The 16,982-nt window shown below is 58.8% G+C and overlaps 1 protein-coding gene across 3 annotated transcripts in view; it reads right to left on the bottom strand.

Annotated features, from left to right (window-relative positions):
* Positions 1 to 794: 794 nt before the first annotated feature.
* CLCN7 (chloride voltage-gated channel 7) overlaps positions 795 to 16,982 on the bottom strand; it is a 29,402-nt gene continuing 13,214 nt past the window's right edge. For all 3 annotated transcript variants that reach the window (XM_058570397.1, XM_058570398.1, XM_058570399.1), the window contains exons 3-25: positions 15,240 to 15,311; positions 15,030 to 15,095; positions 14,332 to 14,464; positions 13,949 to 14,058; positions 13,149 to 13,229; positions 12,101 to 12,163; positions 11,898 to 11,981; positions 11,003 to 11,096; positions 10,693 to 10,757; positions 9,995 to 10,111; positions 9,168 to 9,222; positions 8,633 to 8,693; positions 7,973 to 8,111; positions 6,837 to 6,930; positions 5,248 to 5,417; positions 3,968 to 4,019; positions 3,551 to 3,678; positions 3,237 to 3,322; positions 2,688 to 2,817; positions 2,040 to 2,099; positions 1,778 to 1,954; positions 1,288 to 1,368; positions 795 to 978 (exon numbers count right to left, since the gene is read on the bottom strand). In XM_058570397.1, the coding sequence (XP_058426380.1) occupies positions 892 to 978; positions 1,288 to 1,368; positions 1,778 to 1,954; positions 2,040 to 2,099; positions 2,688 to 2,817; positions 3,237 to 3,322; positions 3,551 to 3,678; positions 3,968 to 4,019; positions 5,248 to 5,417; positions 6,837 to 6,930; positions 7,973 to 8,111; positions 8,633 to 8,693; positions 9,168 to 9,222; positions 9,995 to 10,111; positions 10,693 to 10,757; positions 11,003 to 11,096; positions 11,898 to 11,981; positions 12,101 to 12,163; positions 13,149 to 13,229; positions 13,949 to 14,058; positions 14,332 to 14,464; positions 15,030 to 15,095; positions 15,240 to 15,311 (2,205 nt within the window). In that variant the 3' untranslated portion in view covers positions 795 to 891. The remainder of the gene's footprint in view (positions 979 to 1,287; positions 1,369 to 1,777; positions 1,955 to 2,039; positions 2,100 to 2,687; positions 2,818 to 3,236; positions 3,323 to 3,550; positions 3,679 to 3,967; positions 4,020 to 5,247; positions 5,418 to 6,836; positions 6,931 to 7,972; positions 8,112 to 8,632; positions 8,694 to 9,167; positions 9,223 to 9,994; positions 10,112 to 10,692; positions 10,758 to 11,002; positions 11,097 to 11,897; positions 11,982 to 12,100; positions 12,164 to 13,148; positions 13,230 to 13,948; positions 14,059 to 14,331; positions 14,465 to 15,029; positions 15,096 to 15,239; positions 15,312 to 16,982) is intronic.

Below are 16,982 nucleotides of genomic sequence, written 5' to 3'. Positions count from 1 at the left end.
ACCCACTGTCCACACAGGCATGGTGCTAGTTGCCTGTCTGGACTCCAGCTTCCGAGGTCTCAGGTGACAAACGTGTGGCTGGACCTGAAGGTTTCAGCCCCATGAGTGGTTCTCAGCTCTCCTTTGGCTGAGACCCCAGCAGAGAGCCCACTGCACCCAGAGTTGAGGTGCGGCCCAGGGGGCTCATGTGGCGACTCTGGGAGAACAGCCACCTTCCTGACAGAGCCCACTCCAGAGTCTCCTCTCCAGGGCTGTCCTGCTTCCTGGAGCCCTCACCTCCATGCGTCCAGTGGGGCCTTTGCCCAGGCAGGTCCCCAGTACCTAGGCCCATCACCTCAGGGCTGCAGACTGAGCTGAGGGCCGAGAGGGACAAGGCCAGAAGCCTCTGCAGCCCCACATCACCCACGCCCCCCGCTGGGGGTGTGCAGGCGGCATGGTCCTTCCGGGTGAGCCCCCAGGGTGACGGGGAGCACAGCAGCAGTGATGGGGCCTTGCTATGAGTGCCTGCAGCACTCAGACCCACAGGGCCCAGCTTGCTAGCTGTCTCACACACACAGACGCACTGAGAGACACACTCACAAAGATGCACTGAGGCCCGTGCACACAAACACACAGACACGCTCATACACACACACGTGCACACACACCCTCTCTCTAGCTCTCAGCAAACAAGCAGCCTGCAAAGAGCAGCTGCACGAATGTCTGATTCCTGAAAGTTGAGAAACACAAAAGGATGGAGGCTGGAACCTGCTGGGCTGAGGCCAGAGGAGCATGCTCAGAATGTAAACTGAGTGCCAGCGACCAGCTGGCTGGTCCCCGAGGTCTGGTGGGCGCTGGATTTGCCACTGCACACGGAGCGAGGCGGGAACCCCAGGAGCAGTGGCCAGGGCCTCACGTCTGGGCAAGCGAGAGCTCCTCCAGGCCCCGCTTCCCGAGCCGGTACCTGGCCAGGTCCTTCCTGGTCACCAGCCCGACCACCTGTGGGAACAAAACCAGGTCACAGGGGTCTGGCAGCCCCACCTGCCTCTGTGGAAGCCCCTGCCCTGTGTGTGTTGGGAGGCAGCCCCATTTGGAGGAGCCCCCAAGGTGGGCACGTGGCCAGTCTGGGTCCCAGGCCTCAGAGTCCCTGCAGGAGCTGGGAGCAAGCCCACACCAGTGACCAGGGCACGCAGGTCTGGAGGCAGAGGGTGCACTGGCCCCACACCCCTGCTCCACGGCTCGCACGAGCAGGAAACGGGTGTGCGTGTGTGCGCACGCGTGTGCACACTCACCTGTGTGCGCACTCACCTGATTGTGGTTGTCCACCACGACCAGATGCCTGAGGCCCAGGGCCCGGAAGAGCTTGAACACCCTCGGGAGAGACGCATCCTACAATGTGGGCACATCGTCAACTCACACGCCAGCCCCGCCCAAGAGCAGAGCAGAGGCGGGACCTGCCCAACGAGGGGTCAGAGTCTCCCTCGAACACCCCACCACCACCGGGACGTCAGGATGTGTCCTGAACCGCCCGTTCCCCTCCACGCTGTCTGGCCCTGCCTCAGTTTGGCCCCTGGAGTCCCGCTCTGCAGCCGCCCCCACTCCCTACACTTCTTCCTTGGCGTAACCACAGAGCTCCTCCCGGCTCGTCCTCTGACCCACGGCGGCCCCTCCAATACACTTTCTAGTGCATTCACGTGGCGGCCACTGAAGGCTGCCCCATGCTATCAGAAGCATTCTACAAGGATTCCTGCCGCCTGGTGACCCTGCAAGTGGGGCCCGCCCTGCAGCCCCCCGGCACCTGGGGCACGGTGTAGGGGGAGGGGTTCATGAACTCTGACAGGTCCATGGTGCACTCGCGCTCGTCCTGGGACACATGGATGGACTGGATTGGGGGGAAGCGGGGGTAGGCGTCGCGGAAATCCTTCAGCCTCAGCCGCCGCCGCACCAGGCCCATGTTGGACCGCTCCACGAACACCTGTGGGCAGCACTGCGTCAAAACCCAGCGTCAGGCCGAGCGTCTCTCGCTGCCCTGGAGGCGCCCAGTGGCCCGATGGGCCTACCTTGTGCTTCAGCAGGACGATCAGCTGGGAGCGCAGAATTAAGCCCTGGAGCCGGGCCGGCTGTGGGAAAACAGATGGCCTTGAAAACGGGCGGGTGGAGCCCCAGAGCGGTGGCCCTTCCTGCCTGACCAGCTCTGCCAGGTTCCACACGGATACATGGTCACTGCCTGGTCTTGTGGCAGGCATTTCACCTGCACAGGCTCATTAACTCCCCACACGGCCCGGGAGCAGGAGCAGGCCCTGCACCACAGAGCAAGGAAGTGCAGCACCGGGAGGCTGTAGTGTTTGCCAGGGGCGAGACGTAGACTCAGCCGTGACAAAATTCACTCCCAACCTCTGGACGCAGGATGACTGGTGGGCTGCACATCCTGTCAAGACCCCTCCTGACAAAGTCACAGCCTCCACTCCCCGGCTGATGGGCAGCTTGGGGCATGGCCACAGGACGCGTGGGCGTGACTACCCTAACCAGCAGGGACTGCGCTCACACAGACCGCGTCTTCCCACGAGGGGCTCAGATCCTTCTGTAGCTAGAATTCTACTACAAACTCAAATGCTGAGTTTCTAGGCTCCTATGACCACACTTGGCAGACATGCACGCTCGGGAGGCCCACACGGAACGCCCAGCACACCCGCCCCACCCGGCGGTACCTGGGCGTCGTCGGCACACTCCACCACGGGGAAGCCATTGTGATTGGACGTCGTGCTGCTGAGCACATCCACAATGACGCCCACCTTCTCCCTCCTCCGCAGGCAGGTGACCGGCGTGCTCATCACCTCCCTGTGGAGGAGCACGCGCCTCGTCCACTGTCGGCCACACTGCGACCATGTGCCCCTGGGGGCTTCCTGAGCCCTCTCTCTTCATAACAGTCAAAGCTCAGCAGGCACAAGTCTGCTGGACTCAGGAAACCCGGGGACAAGGAGCCCGGGAGCCTGGAGACCCCCCGGGAGCTACCCTGGAGAACCAGCCCTGGGCCAGCCGCCTACACAGCCTGGACGCCTGAACAGCACTCCCCCAGACCTCTGCACAGACGCACGCGGCCTCCTTCCTGCTCCAGGCCACTAGCGCCAAACCTCCCAGAAGCATCTACCGCACCACTCGCCCCCACACCCCCATCCTGAGCATGGGGAGGAAGCCCCAGGCCACAGGCCTTCAGCTTGAACCAAGATGGGATAAGCCGCAGCCCCGGCCCGTGGTACCTGGCGGTGAGCGAGTGCGAGGTGACGGGGGCTTCCCAGTGCAGGAAGGGCACACTCTGCAGCTGGATGTGCATGTCGTACAGGCCCTGAGGAGGGGGGAGGCCGCTGACGCACTGTGCCTGCCACCGAGAGAGGGGTCCTGCCCTGCACCCGCCCCCCCGAAGCAAGGGGCCCTTTGGAGGATGGTTTCACAGGGGCCCCATTCCCTCCAGTGAAGACCCCCAAGGCCCACAGTCTCAGGCACCAAGGCAGGAGCATGGGGAGGGGCCCAGAGCGAGGGCGAGGCAGCAGGCAGGCCTCTCCACCAGCCGCACCTCGATGAAGACGTCCCCCACAATCTTGGCGGTCATCAGGACCAGCATGATGGGGAAGCCGTAAGTCACGTTGCTGGTGGCCTCCATCATGATGACCGTCAGGCTCAGCGTCATCCTCACGATCCCACCTGCCCGAGGGGAGGGAAGGGCTGGGCTGGGCTGGGGTGAAGTGGGGAGTCACAAGCCTCTGCAGGCCGCCTGTGTTCTCTGTGCAGGCCAGTGATCCCATCCATTCACCCCAATGGTCTCTCTCTACAGCTGCACTGGGTGGGGACAGCAACCCTGTGCAATCGCACACCAGGGTGGAGTGGCCCATTGGCCAACGACCACAGAAATGGAGTGAACACCCGGCCTTCATGTCCCAACAGGCAGATGGCCCCCCGACCTTGGGACGCCCACGCAGCAGCCAAGACTCACCCAGCTGGGCAGCCGCTCCCATCAGGGCATACTTGCCAGGGTCCGCCCAGATCTGTGGGATGACACAGAGACCTGAAGTATCAGAGAAGGTGACAGCCCCTACCCAAACCCAAGATGCAGTGACACCACCGGAGGCCACCTCCAGTGGAATTGGGCCCAGCAATTCCACAACCAGGAGGGGATCCTCCAGCTCACACACAGGGCCCAGCACCAGCCGCAGAGAGGCGTGCCCCTCTCAGGGATGCACTCTGCCATCTGCACACGCTGGAGACCTCGCAACAGGGGATAGGAGGACGCGCTCTACAGAGGAGGGGAAAGAGCTACGGGTATGTGAGGGGAGGCAGACTGGCACATGCATGTGTCAGTGACCGCGGTCCGCGCAGAAATGCCAGCACCACACAGGAGTGTAGGAAGGAATGAAAATCCCACACGTGCTCCCACTTGGATGAACCCTGGAAACATGACGCTTAGTGAGAGGAGCTGCCACAAAAGCCCAGGACGTGTGCCTCCACTGACACGAAACACCCAGAACAGGCAACTCCAGACAGAAAGCAAACTAGTGACGCCAGGGGCTGGGGGACACAGAAGTGAGTGTGAAGGAGTGCAGATTTCCCCCTGGGGTGATGAAAGAATCCTGAAACTAGACAGCAGTGAAGGTTCCACAACTGCGTGGACACACTCAAGAAGCACTGAGGCCTAGGCTTTTAAAACGGTGGATTTATGGTACATGACTCAGATCTCAACAGAGAACACAAATCTGGCTCTGGCAGGAACGCTGAGGACGCACACTCTGGAGCCTGGGTGGTGGGGGGGGCAGGCGGAGGGACAGCAGGGGAGACTCGCTGCGCCTCTTTTACAGTTTTTATAATTTTATTTATTTATTTTCCCCCAAAGCCCCAGTAGATAGTTGTATGTCATAGCTGCACATCCCTCTAGTTGCTGCATGTGGGACAAGGCCTCAGCATGGCCGGACAAGTGGTACGTCGGTGCATGCCCGGGATCCGAACCCGGGCCGCCAGCATCAGAGCGCGCGCATTTAACCGCTAAGCCACGGGGCCGGCCCCTCTTTTACAGTTTTTAAAAAATCTTATCTGAATGAAGTGAAAAAAGTAAAATACATGACAGACACGCCAAGTGACCATGGAGGTGGGTGAGGCAGAGACCGGGGAGGCAGCATGGCGGGGCCAAGGCCTGACGTACCGCCTCCTCCGTCACCGGCTCCTGCAGCCCGGCCCGAGTGGCCCCAGCCCCCACTCCGTGTGTAGAGAAGCCCCACTCACCGCAGCCCCTGTGAGGTAGGACAGGGATATGCCAAAGAGCCGGCCCCAGGCAGCCCCGATGAGCAGGGACGGGATGAAGACACCGGCGGACACTGTGAGCCCGTAGGTCCAGCAAGCCAGGAAGAAGTAGACCAGGGTGAAGAGGCCAAGGGTTGCAGGGTTGTAGGAGCCTAGGGGAGAGGGGGCTGGCCAGGGCCTGCCTCACAGACTTGCACCTGAGCAGGACCGCCCCACCCAACTGCCCAGTCATGGCCTCCTGGTCACAGACACCCTGGTGGACCCCCAGAAATCGCCACATTCTCTGAGGTCAGAGCATGGGGCCTTGGGAGCAGGAGGACGGCCGCCTGGCAGGCGGGGTCCAGTGCTACCAGCAGGATGGTGACCTGGGGCCAAGAGAAGGTGCCAGCTGAGGTCTGTGCAAACCGTTGGCACTGCAGTACAGACCACCAGCGGTAAGGGGAGGGAGACCACCAGTCCACACAGATGACTTCCAGACTCAGGAAGATGTCAATCAAACCCTGGAACTGACATGTTTGGGACCTGGTGCTCGCCCGGTGGCCCTGTTCAGCTCCTTTTAGAAAGGGCTCAACCTTGCCTGACATCTAAAAGCCTTTCTGTGAAACTGCGTGGACTCCCGTCACACAAGCACAGAGGCCTAAGAATCAGGAGGCTCCTGGTGGCCTTGCGACAGGAAACAATTAGAGACCACCTAAAGGGTCCCAGAGCAGCTACAGGGTGGAAGACCAGATGTAATCTGCTCCGTCTCCAGGTGCATGCAGCAGGCGCTATGGTGGGCCTGTGTGCTGCGGGCACCCTCTGGGTGCGGGAGAGGCGAGGCCTCTGCCTAGGGAGTGGCAGGACCAGTGAAATATGAGATGCATGCTGAAAAGCAGTGGTCTGCATTCAGAGCCTGTTTTGTTTTTTTTTTTGCGAGGAAAATCAGCCCTGAGCTAACATCCACGCCAATCCTCCTCCTTTTTTTTACTGAGGAAGACTGGCCCTGGGCTAACATCTGTGCCCATCTTCTTCCACTTTATATGGGACGCCGCCACAGCACGGCTTGACAAGCAGGTGCATCGGTGCATGCCCAGGATCTGAACCTGGGCCGCCAGCAGTGGAGCGCGCGCACTTAACTGCTACGCCACTGGGGCGGCCCCCCCAGAACCTGTTTTTAATTCAAAACCTGTGTGGCTGGCAAGGCCACGGACTGGTGAGAGTCACCACGCCGGCTGTTCTGACGGAGAGTGATGCATGCAAGTAGCACCCAGAAAAAAAACTCATCCTGGAAGACGAGATCAGCTTAATGAGAGATGGACACAGCTCCCATGGCCCCTCCAGGAAGAGAAGGAGACAGCATGGGGAGCCTGGCCAGGCCCCCCTGGTGCTCACCCACCAGCTGACTCCTGGCAGCCAGCCCCTGCAGCCCACCCTCGCAGCAAGGGCAGTGACCTCTGCCCACAGGGCACACTCGGCCAAAAGGCGTCACCCAGGCCTGGGCCTAGTGTCCAGGGGTCAGTCACAGACCAGGCCAGAAGGGACTGAACCCAGGTGGGGACATGCGGGCGACAGCACTGCGCATGAGCACGCACCTGGGGGGTCGTGGAAAAGGCTGACCACACTCTTCTCTGGGGTGTTGAAGAAGGCCGCGGCCATGGAGTTGTACTCCCCATCTGCACAGAAGAGCTGCGGGGTTGGGAGAGAAGACGGTCTGCGGGACGGGGCAGGCCCGGCCTGCACAGAACCAGGTGACAACCACACGACACAATGGGGCCAGGCTCCAGGGCTGCGGCCTCAGACAAGAGGCACGATGCAAACAGCCACACCCAGCAACAGCAAGGGCTTCAGAGGCACATCCAGCCCTGCAGGGGCTGGTCAACGGGACCCCTGGGCTGCACGAGTCTGTCCCTGGGGTACAAGGAGACCCCAGAGCTCACACCATGAGCATGTTCCCAGAACCCAGTGGTCAAGCATCAGCGTCCTGGGTGACAACAGGCCCAGCCCTTCCCAGGCTAAGCAGAGCTGTGGGCCCTGCGGCCATAGCCCATAAAGGGGCTGGCTCCAAGGAGAGCTGGCCTCATCGACCCCACAGCCTCAACAGAGGCATCTCGTGGGGGCCCCAGACCCACATCTTTGACTGCGTGTTTATATCCGTGCCCCGGATGTAAACTCCCCGTCCCCCCTCCCCCAGACCCTGGCAACCACCAATCTGCTGTCTCTACGGATTTGCCCGTTCTGGACATTTCACATAAACAGAATCATATGCTATATGCTCCTTCCTGTCTGGTTTCCCTCACTGAGCATCATGTTTTCAACGTTTATCCGTGTTGTAGTGTATGCCAGTGCTTCCCTCCTCTTTATGGCTGAATAAACCCATTACACGGGGGGAGCACATGTTTATCCGTCCGTTAGCTGAAGGATGTTTGGGTTGACTCCACTGAGGGATACTGTGAGGCGTGCTGCAGTGAACACGTGTGTACAGGTTTCCCTGTGCATGCAGCTTCACATCTCTCAGATCCACACCCATGAGCCGCCACTTCTGAAGTCCTCCCGCAGACCCTGCCAGGCTGCCACTCTGGGAGGACGACAGGGTGTGACTCCATCCAACATAACAGCCCGCTCTCCTGGTGCCCGGCAGGCCACCTAACCCTGTCTGGAAACACACCAGGGAGGTCTGGCCTTGCCTGACCCACCTGGTGGGCCTGCCTATAGGGCCCAGGGGTCCTACCTGGAGCGGGTAGGACACAGCACTTCCCTGCAGGGGCTGGCAATCCCGCGACGAGTAAATCAGCACGAAGGCGACTGTGGCCGTGACAGCGGCCACCAGCACTGCCTCGATCACCTGGAGGCATGGCCGGTGGATGTACCTAGAGCAAAGAGACGCTGGACCGAGCCACCCCACCAGAGCCAATGGCTCATTAGGAGGGTGACACAGCATGGCTACTCCCAAACGGCATCCGCCCGTCCCCAGGCACTCTCCAACAGCATTTCTGGTGGTGCAGGAGGTCAAGGAGGACGAGAAGGAAGAAGAGCTTCTGCAAACCCAGGAGCCACCCCAAAGGTTTCAGAAAACCCGAGGACTCCAATTAACTGTGTTTCTCATGGCAAAAGGACCCGTGCTGACCCCGAGCAGACCAGGCCAAGGCTGCGAGAGGTAGGAAGGCCCTGAACTCCAGGGGGGCTGGACGCACAGGTGCTGCCCCTGCCCAGGGGTTCACCCTCCAGGCCCCTCCTAGCCCAGCCCCGCACATTCCCAGCCTCGCATACAAACCATCGTGAGGAAGTCAGGGGCACGCAGCCCCATGGGCGCAGAGCCCACTACTTGTCTATTTTCAAAGTCCTGGGGGCCACACCTGTCAACTCGATCCACAAAACAGAGGCTTCTCACCTGATTCGAAACATGGTCAGCCAATAATTCAAGGCATTGAACACGGCTCCAAGAACACCACCTACAACGGGGAAGGGGCTGTGTGTAAGCGACACAAGGAAGAAAGGTGGAGGCTGCCCAGGCAGCAGAGGGGACAGGAGCAGATGGGCCGTGAAAACATGTGTTCTCTGTTACCACACCCTGACAGACAGATGAGCTTATTTCTCTAAGGTAAGAAAAGGTTTTTCAGAGTAACAAATGCCGCCCAGGGTCAGTAGGGGTTTCGCCGATGGAAGTAAAGCTCGAGGCCTCCCCAGGTTTGGGCTCCCTTGTCAGTGGGTGCAGCCCCACCCCAGGCAGCCCTGGAACAGCAAGCAGGGTGTGGGGGCCGTGTCCCTCTCTGGCCATTTCAAGGCTGGCCAAGCCTGGAGTCCTGCAGGCCCTGTCCCCACCACATGCTTTAGGTCCTGCTGGAAGGTGCCTGCCGCCGTCTCGAGAGCAATGGCCCAGCGTGGGGCCGGGGCAGGCTGGTGTCCTGTGCGGGAATGGCCCTTACCCACCACGCCCATGGCGATGAAGATGGGGATCTCATGGATCGTGTACACCATAGTCTGTGCAGAGAGAGGGAGAGAGCAAACATTCTATGAGGGACAACGTCATCCGACGTGGGATCAGACACTGTACAGCATCTGCTCCACACGCACGGGAACCTCCCGGCCCTGTCACATGGGGCTGTGGAGGACCCGCAGGGAATGCTGGGAGTTTGGAGCAGCCTGTGCTCCTGCTCACACAGGCTGGTCTGGGAGGCAATCAGAGACCCCGCAAGGTTTTTATCTTTCTGAGGCTTCACCTGCTCCTCAGTCAGGTCTCCATCACCTGAGAAGGGGGGACGGCCTGAGCTTTGGCCAAAGCGGGAGGCAAGGGGAGCAGGAACGAGGGACAGCCCCAGGAACACATCTCATGACCAGATTACCCAGGAGGCCCCGATGTCTCCGTGTGTGCGAGAACCGTCCCAGGAGTGGCTATGGTGGTGCATGGTCCAGGCCTCCCTAGAAACACTGGCCTGCACCTACTCGTACTCTGTGAGCCACGGCACGAGCTCCCTGGCTTGCCACACTCAGCACTGTTGTCCGACAGTCTGAGGATGGCTGAGATGCCCCTGGAGGGGCCCACTGGGGGACGGGCATCCTAGCCTGCACGGCCAGGTTGGAAGTGCGCTTTCCTAGAGCGCCCCTGGCGCTTACAGACAAGAGCTCAACCTCGTAGGTAAGATGTAGATTCTTCCAAAAGCTCAAATTCTCAGGCTGATCTTTAAGTACACAGCCTTAGCCCCACACCAAGAACGAACCAGAAAGAGTGAGGGAGGACAACATGGTGGGTTACCTCCGTGTCAAATCTTCCAAAGTTGATGAGGCCCGGGCTGGACAGATCCCATATGTTTCCATGATAGATGCTTAGGACAAAGTTCAAGGTGAAGGTGGAAATCATGGAAGCAAAGAACTGCAGGCAGAGAGGGAGACAGGCGCCATCAGGAGCACGGCAACCAGTCCGAGGCACCAAGCCCACCCAGCTAGATGCCCAGAACTGGGGAAGATGGGAGCTGGGGAGGGGGCTGCAGGAGGAAGGGCTGCCTCCCCTCCTGTCATTCAGGAGGCACCTGGAGACCCTCAAAAGCTGAAGGGAAAGGGGTCGGGGCCTCGCTGGCCAGGCCCCCTCACAGCCAGGCCAGCCGGGTCGCAGCCTTTTCTGGACGAGTGTCAGGGGCAAGCCAGTGACAGAGCCAAGGGAAGGAGGTGTGTGGGGTCTGGGGGCTCCCAGTGGGGGGAGGGGGGCAGGAGAACGAGGGTGGACAATGTCTACGATGACAGGGGAGGGACAGGTGGCAATATGACAGCCAACACTTCAGGTCAAGTGAGAGGCAGAACCATAACGGACCCGGGGGCCTGGCTCCAACCACGGCTCAACAGATCCTCATGTGAAGACACCAAAGCGGGGGCCGAGAGCACAGCACCTGCCCCGACACGGAGGCCAGGCGCCAGCGCGGCCTGCTCAGGGAGAGGCAGCTGTCCACGGGCACTTACGATTCTCCATGTCAGGAACTGGTTCCAGAAGGAGGCACCTTCCTCTAAGCTGAACAGGACCCCACCTGGAACGGCCAGTGGCCCAGCCCTGAAGTGCCCACCCAGGCCATGGGAACCCTGAGCCCACTGCCGCCTCACGACCCCCGACACCAGGGCACTGGGACCACATCAGAGGCCACCCTCAGGGCCTCTCGGGGTGCACCCCATGTCCTTGCCCACACTCAAAGTCCACAAACACCAAGGCCATCCCTTCACACCGCAGGAGAACACGGGCAGCGACGTCAGACCAGGCAGGGCCGCCCCTCCTCACCCACGGGGGCTCCAAACGCAGCGGACACTCCAGCCGCAGCTCCTGCTGAGACAAAGTCCCGCTTCTCCGTGTCTCTGCGGAAGTACTCGAAGATCTGAACCGGGAACACACGGGGCACAGAGGCTCAGCCAGCTTCTCCAAGGGCACTTCTCTCAGGAAGGGAGAAGGTCGGCTAGAGGCCACGGAGACGGGGCCGAGGGAGGGGAGGGACGGGGAAGGGACATCGCCCCGTCAACCACTGGATTCACAGAGACTGCAGAAGCAAAGGTGGCAGCAACACCACAACAGCTGCCCCGCACACCAACCACCAAGGGAAAACCATGAAAACCTCCCATTCACAGCAATAATTACACTTCACGGTCTGCACAAGAGACGTATCAATAAACTCAAAACTCCACTGAGACCTAACGAAACTGAATGAATGAGAAACTTAAATGTGTTCTTGATTTAAAAAGAAAGACTCTGTACTGTAAAAGTGTTAACTGTCTCTAAACCTAGAAATTCAGTGCAATACCCATTAAAATGCTGGGGGCTCCTTAGGGAAACATGACAACACTGTTCTGAGGCGTATTGTGAAAATTCAGCATCTTTAATCTGTACATGTCGTTCCTGATGTGTTTCTTGGTTATAGTCCTTTAAGAAGCTGTTAACAGCTACAGACCGCCCCTGCAGGAAATGCACATCCCCACGAAACACCCAGAATCAGGCTGAGCGGACTCCTTGGTCAGGCCCCAGGAAAGCCCCCAGGATAGGACGCCGGGGAGACCCTCAGATGCGATGTCAAGTATAGGTCCTGGGAGAGCACGCCTGTACAGAGCAGGAGGGGCGCCGGCCCTCCCAGGGGTGTTCACGCTCACCCTCATGGTCATCATCCACATCAGGAGGGAGGACTCACCTTGAAATCTCGCTTCAGCGACGTTGACCTCCCCTGGGACACCCCAGCAGCAATCACGGAGCCTGAGTGAATCATCGGCCCCTCCTGGAAGGACAGGACGGCCACACGCAGATGAGCATGACCTCACAGAGAACAAATTGGCCATGGGTCCCATGTGGCACACAGAGGGACTCAGGCTAGGGCAGCGCCACACACTCCATTACCTTTCCCACGGCCAGTCCTCCCACCACGGACAGGATCACACCACACACCTTGATCACCAGAGTCTGGAACACAAAGGAAGACATGTCAAGCGTCTGGGGAAGGCCAGACACAGTCCAAGATGCTGAGCAACAAAACGGCACATGTGAAGCACAGCCCAGACAGGAGAGCACCAGACAGGTGCACAGAGGGCAGCGCACCTCAGTGTGTCGGTGGTGGTGGGCTTCCGGCCCATTCTTTCCTGCCTTCCTGTATCTTCAGACTTTCTCTACTGAGTGGCTGTGTGCAGTACGTGAACAAAGTGGTGATGGTGCCCCTCTTCACACTCCAGGGGCACCTCCTCACCCAGCACTCTCCTTAGTCCCTGTCCACCGCCTGGCTACCTACTCTGGCTCCTACAGGTCAGACGCCACTCCCAGCAGCCCCAAGGTCCACTCCGCTCTTCTGCTGCAGGGAACTGAGCACAGCCCTCACCCCGAGGCCGCTCTGCTCCCCTAGATTGTGTCCACCGGCGCTACTGACCTCCACCCCTGGGGGCACCCCCTCCCCAGGCAGGGGCAGGAGAGAAGCCACCCGCAAAGCCTAGGCCGAGGCACGCTGACCGCACACCTGGAGACGGCCGCAGGAGGAATCATGACTTCCCAACCCTCTGGGAATCAGGGCCTCCGAGAATACTAAGGATAATGGGTATTCAGGAAGTTTGAAAAAAGGAAGAACGCCCTGAAGTCTATCACTCCCCACGGCTCTCCTCGTGAGCCGCCACCCACCAGCCAGAACTCACACACGTTCTACACGGCTGTGATCACAACACACGCACAGCAAAGCACTTCTGCCTCATTCAACATGCACAAGAGAAAGTGTGTACCACTTTCCAAAGAAAATTTACATAAAATCCATCAGCACATCCCTGCACACACTCATCAGCAGCACGCGAAATGGGTCCGGGAGAATGTGGAGGTGCAGGTGGGCCAACGAAACGCCCCAACCTCAGCAAAGAAACCCCGAGCTGAGCACCAAGCTCCCAGCCAGAGGTCACCCCCTGCGCCTTACCTTGAGCCGCACTACATGGGGGATCTTCACCCCGTTGAGGAAACACTTGATCTGGGGGATCCCGCTGCCAGCAGCAACCGGCTGGAAGGAGAGAGAGGTGAACACTGAGCTGGGCTGTGCTGGGTGAGCTGCCACAGCCACACAGGGCCCGAGATGGGGGGACGGGCCACCTAGAGAAGGGACTTTTCACTTCCCCCCCCAGATGCAGAGCTACCCCTGGGGGAGCGCACACTGTGGGACACGGGAGGAGGTCGGGGTGGAGATGAAAGGAGGCCCAGTGTCCCCCAAGGACGCAGGGAGGGGACACTCCTCCTGGATGGACGGGAGGCACATGTCACGCACCAGCTGAGAGGGGCCAGAGCTCCTCACTCCCTCTGAGGGGGCACCACACTGGACCCCAAAGAGAAGCTTCTGGATGCTGCCCCTTCTTCCTTCAACACCCCACGACAAGGCAGAAGCAAAGAAAGATGCAGGCCATAGGAAGGGCTTACGAGAGAAGTCCCGGAATGGAGGAGCACCCTAGGAGGGTCTGAGGCCAGGGGCACCCCCTAGACGTGTCCTCACGGCATGGGGCAGGCACGTGCAGCAGGGTGGACGGGGGCAGCACCCCAAGGTCGGGGGTGACGAGGGCCAGGTGTGTTTGTTGTTTTGACTCAACCGTTTAGCGTTGGCACCAGAGGGGTCCAGCGCACGCAGTCTGACAGTGGGAAGCTCGTTGGCAGAAGCTGCGGGTGGGTGAGCTGGAGGAGTTCCTACCCCCCAGGCGACTCCCACCACAGCCTCCTCGTGGCCATTCGTACCTCTATGAAGGCGACGATCACAGAGCCTATGAACACGAATGCGGCGTTCAGTGCGGCCCACAGCACAAGGGACAACGACAGCCCGCCCTTCTCCGTGAACCTGTCGATATCTGGGGCTCATCAAGGAGGACTGCGGCTTTACCACCGGGCACCACGCCCCCGCGGCCCCGCCTTCTGGGCCTGGAGCACCCGCCCGGGTGTGACGCTGCCCCAGAGCCCCTGGGGGTCATGCGTTCACCGCACAGCTCAGAGACATTCCACAGCCCAACCAGGACAGAGCTGTCCCCTCAGGCATGCCTCCCCCAACTGGACGGCAAACACAACAGGCCGGGGGCTGCTCCCGCTAGGTCGCTCTGTGCCACACGGTCACAGACAAAGGATATTGTCCTTGACGACCCTGTACTTCAGGCCAGCCAAGTTCTCCACCACAATGTCAATGAAGCAGGCCACAAGGCCTGTGAGAATCCCGATCATGGCGCAGATGACCCAGCGCTTGATCTCCACCGTCCGGAAGGCCTGCCGGGGGGAAGGCACCAGTCAGAAGCGGGTGTGGTGGCGAGATCTCCAGTCATAGGCTGCTCTCGTCATGGCGTGACTGGCCCCTGAAATTCTGCTGGCCGCCACCACACACTGCGTGCTGCACTCGGGACCCCCAAGTTCTACAAAGGTGGCCTCTTGTCAATGTCTCGGAGACAATGGAGTGTGCGTGTAACATCCCACACCTTCCCCAACCAATTCATAATCAGCTGCTGACATTCTGGACCCCACAGCTGACATCTCTAAGAACAGCCTTCTAAGTCATAACCAAGTGACACACATGGTTTCCTGTACTAGGCATCAGGTGTCTCTCGCTCCAAGACACACACCAAAATCTGAGGCAGGAGGATCGAGGACCAAGGAGGGGCGGGAGATGGAGGCGATGCATTGCTGCACTTGGGCCGGAGAGCACCACCAGGCCAGCCCTTCGGTCACCAGGGCAGTGCAGAGCGGGGCACGTGCTCCGAGGGGACACTGCACCACGGTCAAAGGCCGTGGAGACACCTCTGAGGCAGCAGCCTGGGCTGCTGGGCCCCAGACTCACCGTGTGGTTGATCCGCCTCTCCTCCTCCAGGAACAGCTGGTTCTCACTGTTGTCATAGTCCAAGCTCTGCAGACCAGGATGGAAGAGACAACACTGACCACTGACCCGACGCTCCAGGTTCACATCATGCAGCGGGTAGGGGTGGAGGGGAGAGAGGGGATAAAGTGCCAGGGGCCACATGGGGCAGGAGTACAAAGGGAGGAGGCCCACCTCGTACTTGAGGGACAGGAGCTTCTCATTGTGTGGGATCTCCTTGGGGAAAGGCTGAGGGGGGTCCATCTCCTGTGGAAGGAAGAGGCAGAACCCACACACTCGACAACTCAGCACATTTAAGAATGAAGCCCAAACAAGAAGAGGAGGGGGTACATACCCACTCGTCCCACGAGGTTGGTACTTTTCTGACCTCAAAGCCAGACAAGACCACCACGAGACAGGAAACTAACTACAGACATATACCCTTCATGAACACACACACAAAGTCCTCAATAAGGTGCCAGAAGACTAGGGCCTGAAACACCACGCCAAGTTGGGTTTACCCCAGGAATGTAAGGTTGGTTTAACACCGGAAAATCAGTTAATGTACTACGTTGGTGGTATGATGGAAAATATATTATTGGTCTATGTCCCAGGTTCTGGCACACGGTTCCTAAAACCCTTAGCATCTCTGCAGTACAGAGTGTCTTCTGTGTACTAATGAGATGGATGGGGGCTAGGGGCCCCTAGGTAGCTTCAGGATGGAGGCTGGTTGTCAGGGGAACTGACCATGTGATTGGAGGGTTGGAACTTTCAGCCCCACCCCCCAACCTCTGACCTCTGGGGAGGGGAGAGGCTGGAGACTGAGCTAATCACCATAAAAACCCAGAATGAGAGGGTCTGGAGAGCTCCTGGGGTGGTGACCGTGGGAGGTGCTGGGGGACGGCGCTCCCGGGCAGCATGGAAGCTCCGCGCCCCTCCTCACTCCTTCCCTGCGTCTCCTCCACCTGCTGTTCCCCAGTCCTATCCTTTATGATAAACAGTAAACAGTTATGTAAAATGTCTCCCTGAATTCTATGGGCCATTCTAGCAAGTTATGGATCCAGAGGAGGGGTCATGGGAACCCCGATTTATAGCCAGTCGATCAGAAGCACTGGTGACAACCTGGAATTGTGACTATTGTCTGAAGTGGGGGTGGTCTTGTGGGACTGAGCTCTCAGCCTGTGGGGTCTGCGCTAACTCTGGGTAGATAGTGTCAGAATGAACTGACTTGTAGGATACTCAGGTGGTGTCTGAAGAATCAGAGAATTAGCTGGTAATGAGGAGAAAACCAATACATTTGGTGTCAGAAGTGTTGTAAATGGAAACAGTTCAATGCCATTTCAATAACATAAAGGACAAAATCTACACGATCATCTCAACAGACACAGAAAAAGCATCTGACAAAATCCAACACCACTTCACGATAAAACCAGGAACAGAGGGAACCTGCTCGACTTGATGAAGACATCTAGGAAAACCCACAGGTCACATCACACTTTCTCCTTTTATGGAGAAAGTCTCTGCCAATCATGTATCTGATGAGCGATGGTGAAAGACTGAAGCTTCCCCACTGCAAATCGGGAAGAAGACAAAGCCGCCCACTCTCACCACTGCTGTTCAGCATTGCACTGCAGGTTCTACAAGGGCAGTTAGGCAAGAAAATGAAACAAAGGGCACCCAGATGGAAAGGAAGAAGTGAAACTCTCTATGTGTAGATGACATGATCTAGTGTACAGAAAATCGCCCCAAATACACAAAAAACTATTAGAACTGATAAATGCATTCAGTAAGACTGAAGGATACGAGATCAATGTACAAAAGTCACATGTATTTCTATGCGCTTGCAATGAACTATACAAAATGAAGTTAAGAAAACAACTCTATCCACAATAGCATCAAAGATAAAATACATAAAATAAACTTTATTCCTAAAATACA

The sequence above is a fragment of the Diceros bicornis genome, chromosome 26 (genome assembly GCF_020826845.1).
Source record: "Diceros bicornis minor isolate mBicDic1 chromosome 26, mDicBic1.mat.cur, whole genome shotgun sequence".
In the NCBI taxonomy this organism is placed as follows: Eukaryota; Metazoa; Chordata; class Mammalia; order Perissodactyla; family Rhinocerotidae; genus Diceros; species Diceros bicornis.
Note: the sequence above shows the minus strand (reverse complement) of the source record. Positions and strands in the feature narration are given on the sequence as shown.